Consider the following 4,081-nt stretch of genomic DNA (forward strand, 5'->3'; position numbering starts at 1 on the left):
TGAAAATAATAATAATAATTACTTCATATTTATTTATTTATTAATTAATTATTTAATTTTTAACATAAAAATATTATAATTTTGAAAACTACAATATAGTGAACTTCTTCGGAATTCAGCATAAAATCTAAAAATAATTGTTTATTGTGCGTGTCAAATGATTTGTATGTATTGGTTTAATGTATTTTATTATTCGTATTAATTTAATTAAGAAATTTATTTGTTCTCACAATCAGGTTTAATTGTCTACATACTATGATTCATTTTTTTTCTAACTTTATGTTGCACCTGTGGGGAATTTCAAATTATTTTTTCGTGCATAAATATTTTGTATTCACGCCTCTCTTTTATACTTGCCGAAAATGTTCCTGAATACACGTGCGGAATATTAATTTTTTGATTTCATGACGATAATATTGCTTTTAAAAAGCGATTTATGATCATCATATAGACATAAAATTATAAAATAAAAACCTCCCGACGGCGCTCAGTTCGTGTGTATTTCTCTTGACTGGACCTCAAGTACAAACCTTCAATTAAAATAATTTTGGCAACATGTGCGCTGCGTGCTGGAAAAAATTTAATATACATAGTCGGTCGTTTCGCATGCCAGCGAATAATATTGCCTACGCATGGGGGCATACATAGGAAACCATTTTTATATCCACAACGGCCTCGAAACCTGTTCTGCATTCGCAAAAAAAAACGCTTTCCTATAATACTTGGTTGCCAGGAGCTAATTGGGATCAGAGGTCACCTCCGTCACACATATTACAAAGAAGAAAAAACTAAATACTCGTCAGACGTCTAAAAAGCAGAAAACTAGTCTCATCAAGCCACATTTGCTCGGTCGTAATAATAAAAATTTTAATTTTAATTCAAAACCCGTCTCCTCCCGGCCGGCGCTTTGCTGGCGGTGACCTTTATTAATATGCGCAAAAGAGGCGGACGAGATCCTCTCTTGCCAACAGCAGGCTCGATCACAGCGACGCGTCAGTTTCGCGAATTTAAGACTATGCCCTGCCGTGCTAAGACGCAGAAAGATTTAATTAAAGAAAAAAGCAGACGCTACTTCAATGAAGGGCAAAAAGAGACTTCGCGGCACTTGCGTAACCTCAGCTCTGTTCTCCAACGCCGATTGGCCGCCTCCAGACCACGTGGGCACGAGGGCGTGGCCTCGCCCAGCTGCGAGTGGAAAACAGAGATCAGAGATGGCAGCTTTTGCGGGTAAAGTGGTGCTCATCACAGGTGAGAATTTCGCCCTTAACCTTGGGGAACGTTTTCAAATTTGAGTTTCAGGAGCCAGTTCGGGCATCGGAGCGGCCACGGCCGTGCACCTGGCGCGGCTGGGGGCCTCCCTGTCGCTCACGGGCCGCAACATCGACAACCTCGAGAAGGTGGGCCGGCAGTGCGAGGAGTCGAGCAAGCAAAAACCTCTGCTCTTGAAAGGTAAATAATCATAATCACATGCGCGTCTCCAGGGCCTTTGTCTCGCCAACACAAAGCATTCGCTCGCTCCGAGGAATGTGTTGAATAATGTTCCGAGCAGACTTAACTAAAGACTCAATTGCAAATTGCATACATCATGCCGGCAGCAGGGGAGCCAGCAGTTGTTGCCAAGTATAACTAGATTTTATCTTTTGAATGGAACGCGATGCTTTAATAAGTCGTTATATGTGAGCTTCGTTTTGAACTCGATTGACCCAGAGATAAAGATTTAAACAAACAATTTCTCATTTCATTAGAATGAAGAGGAAATCATTATTTATAATTACATTATTGACTCAAAACGGTAATAAACTTTATAAATTTTCTAGATTGTACCTATCTTCTATGCTGTAGTATCAAAAATAAATTTATTTAAAAGATTTTAAAACAAATTTTACACAATATTCATAAGTATTTTTTTCTTTCTATCTTTTGGCATTTCCCGTAATTATGGAAGTGCAAAATTTGTAATTTAAAATAAAAACTGCCACATGACTAAAACTTTGAAAATTTCAGGTGACATAACAAATGAAGTTGATACGAAGAACATTGTGGATACGACTCTGGGTCACTTTGGCCGTCTGGACGTCTTGGTCAATAACGCAGGAATTCTCGAAATGGGCACAATCGAGACAACCAGCTTGGAGCAGTACGACAGGGTGTTCAACACCAACGTGCGCTCCATTTACCACCTGACGCAACTGGCCGTCCCTCACCTCATCAAAAGCCAGGGCAACATCGTCAACGTCTCGAGTGTCAACGGCATCCGCTCGGTACATAACAATTTTCATGAGTTGTAAATTTTTTATTTACGACCTAATGAATTTATGTCACAGTTCCCAGGGGTGTTGGCGTACAACATGTCCAAGACGGCCGTCGATCAGTTCACTCGCTGCGTCGCACTCGGTAGGACAGAATTATTGCCCGTTGAATAAATATATAAAACAATTTTATTTTTCATTTCCGACAGAGCTGGCGCCGAAGAAAGTCAGAGTCAATAGTGTCAAGTGAGACAAAATTTATAGTGTTTTGAGATGTTTACGATCAATTCTACCCTTTAGCCCGGGAGTGACTCTCACCGAGTTGCAGAAGAGAGGTGGATTGGACGAGGAAAGCTACCAAAAGGTAAATATAATTATTAATTTTTTTGAACAGCAGAGAGATTAATTTAATTAATATTAAAATTTGCAATCACATAAAAGCATTTTTTGGTTATATTAAGAATTTTTGAAAGAGAATTTTTATTATTTTCTATAAATTTTAGTTTCTGGAAAGGTCAAAAGAAACTCATGCCCTTGGACGTGCCGGCAACCCAGATGAAGTTGCCAATGCCATTGCCTTCCTTGCCTCGGATGCATCAAGCTTCATCACTGGAGTTAATTTGCCAGTTGACGGAGGTCGCCACGCCATGTGCCCCCGTTGATATGATCAAAGTGCCATTCAATAACCCAATCTGCATGTTAACAAAAATACACCTGTGCTTTTCTTTTTGCATTATAATGTGAATACAGTTTTGTCAAAGAGCTCAATGTGATTGCAATAAAAACTATTTTTCATGAGTCAAACAAAAATGCACTCTTGCTCTGCTTTTTCTCATTAAGACAAAAGCTTCACCACCGCCGACTAAAATGCACAACGTTTGCATTTTTACATTCTGTGCTTTTAAAATGCATTAAGAGAGCTCAATCGGAAGGCAAGGCTACAGCAGAAATGGGTTAAGCTGAAAAGCATACAGTCTTTAAAAGAGCCAAAGATCAATTGGAGTGTGGCGGAAAGCACAGCAGTGCAGGGAGAGAGGAAAAAAATAAATCCGAAGAAGGAAAAACAATCTGGGCGCATCAGCATTCCGCCCTGGTCGGCGCGTGGCGAGGTTAGTTATGCAACCGGGCGGGCACGAGCGTCACGCTGGTTGCACGTCCGTCGCGCTGCAGGCGATCGTTACTGCAGAAAGGAAAGATGTCCCCGTCCTGGGGTCACACACACGAAAATCGAGGTAAAAGGCAACAGGTGCAGAGCGCCGCCGAGGTAGTGCGGGGCCCGCGGGCGAACTACGCAAGCCCCACCCCGATCCATAGCGATGAATTATGAATCACAACAAAAAGCCAAAAGCCAGCCAGAGCCGCTATCCACCCTGCGGCCGCAGCGAATTCGGAATAAAAAAGAAAATGATAAAAAGAAGAGAGGAAGAATTTCGTGCCTGCACTCGGCACTGCTGCCTTGATCCGCCCCGGCCGTGTCTTCCGTTTTTTCCTATTGACTCTGCCTAATGAGACTGCTTTGTATTTGCCCAGAGATCGTATAAACCTCTGCAGCAGGGCTCTCGTATATATAATGACGTCATGATTTATATATCAAAAATTCGGGCCCGGAAGTCGGGGGTCCGCCGCTGCTTTCTCATTACCGACGGCTTAATTGCGGCGCGGGCTGAATTATTAAGGGCGGCGTGCGATCCCCGTGGTGATTTAATTAACAAGACAGGTACCGTAGGCAGGGCGAACCGGCGCGCGGACGAAGGGCGAATCGATGCATCAGGGCTGGGCGCGTGCGCAGCCGTGGTGCACGCCTCGCGGAGGACCCAGAGGAGTCAGTCATG

General features: G+C 42.4%; 1 protein-coding gene across 1 annotated transcript; it reads left to right on the forward strand.

Annotated features, from left to right (window-relative positions):
• Positions 1-1,091: 1,091 nt before the first annotated feature.
• Positions 1,092-3,057, forward strand: LOC132198223 (3-oxoacyl-[acyl-carrier-protein] reductase FabG-like). Its single transcript, XM_059622117.1, has 7 exons — positions 1,092-1,248; positions 1,300-1,449; positions 2,005-2,261; positions 2,325-2,394; positions 2,459-2,495; positions 2,550-2,613; positions 2,753-3,057. The coding sequence occupies exons 1-7, from the start codon at positions 1,212-1,214 to the stop codon at positions 2,909-2,911; spliced, it is 774 nt and encodes a 257-aa protein (XP_059478100.1). The 5' UTR covers positions 1,092-1,211; the 3' UTR covers positions 2,912-3,057.
• The last annotated feature ends 1,024 nt before the right edge of the window (positions 3,058-4,081 follow it).

This window comes from Neocloeon triangulifer, unplaced genomic scaffold, assembly GCF_031216515.1.
Source record: "Neocloeon triangulifer isolate White Clay Creek 2 clone unplaced genomic scaffold, ASM3121651v1 ptg000012l, whole genome shotgun sequence".
In the NCBI taxonomy this organism is placed as follows: Eukaryota; Metazoa; Arthropoda; class Insecta; order Ephemeroptera; family Baetidae; genus Neocloeon; species Neocloeon triangulifer.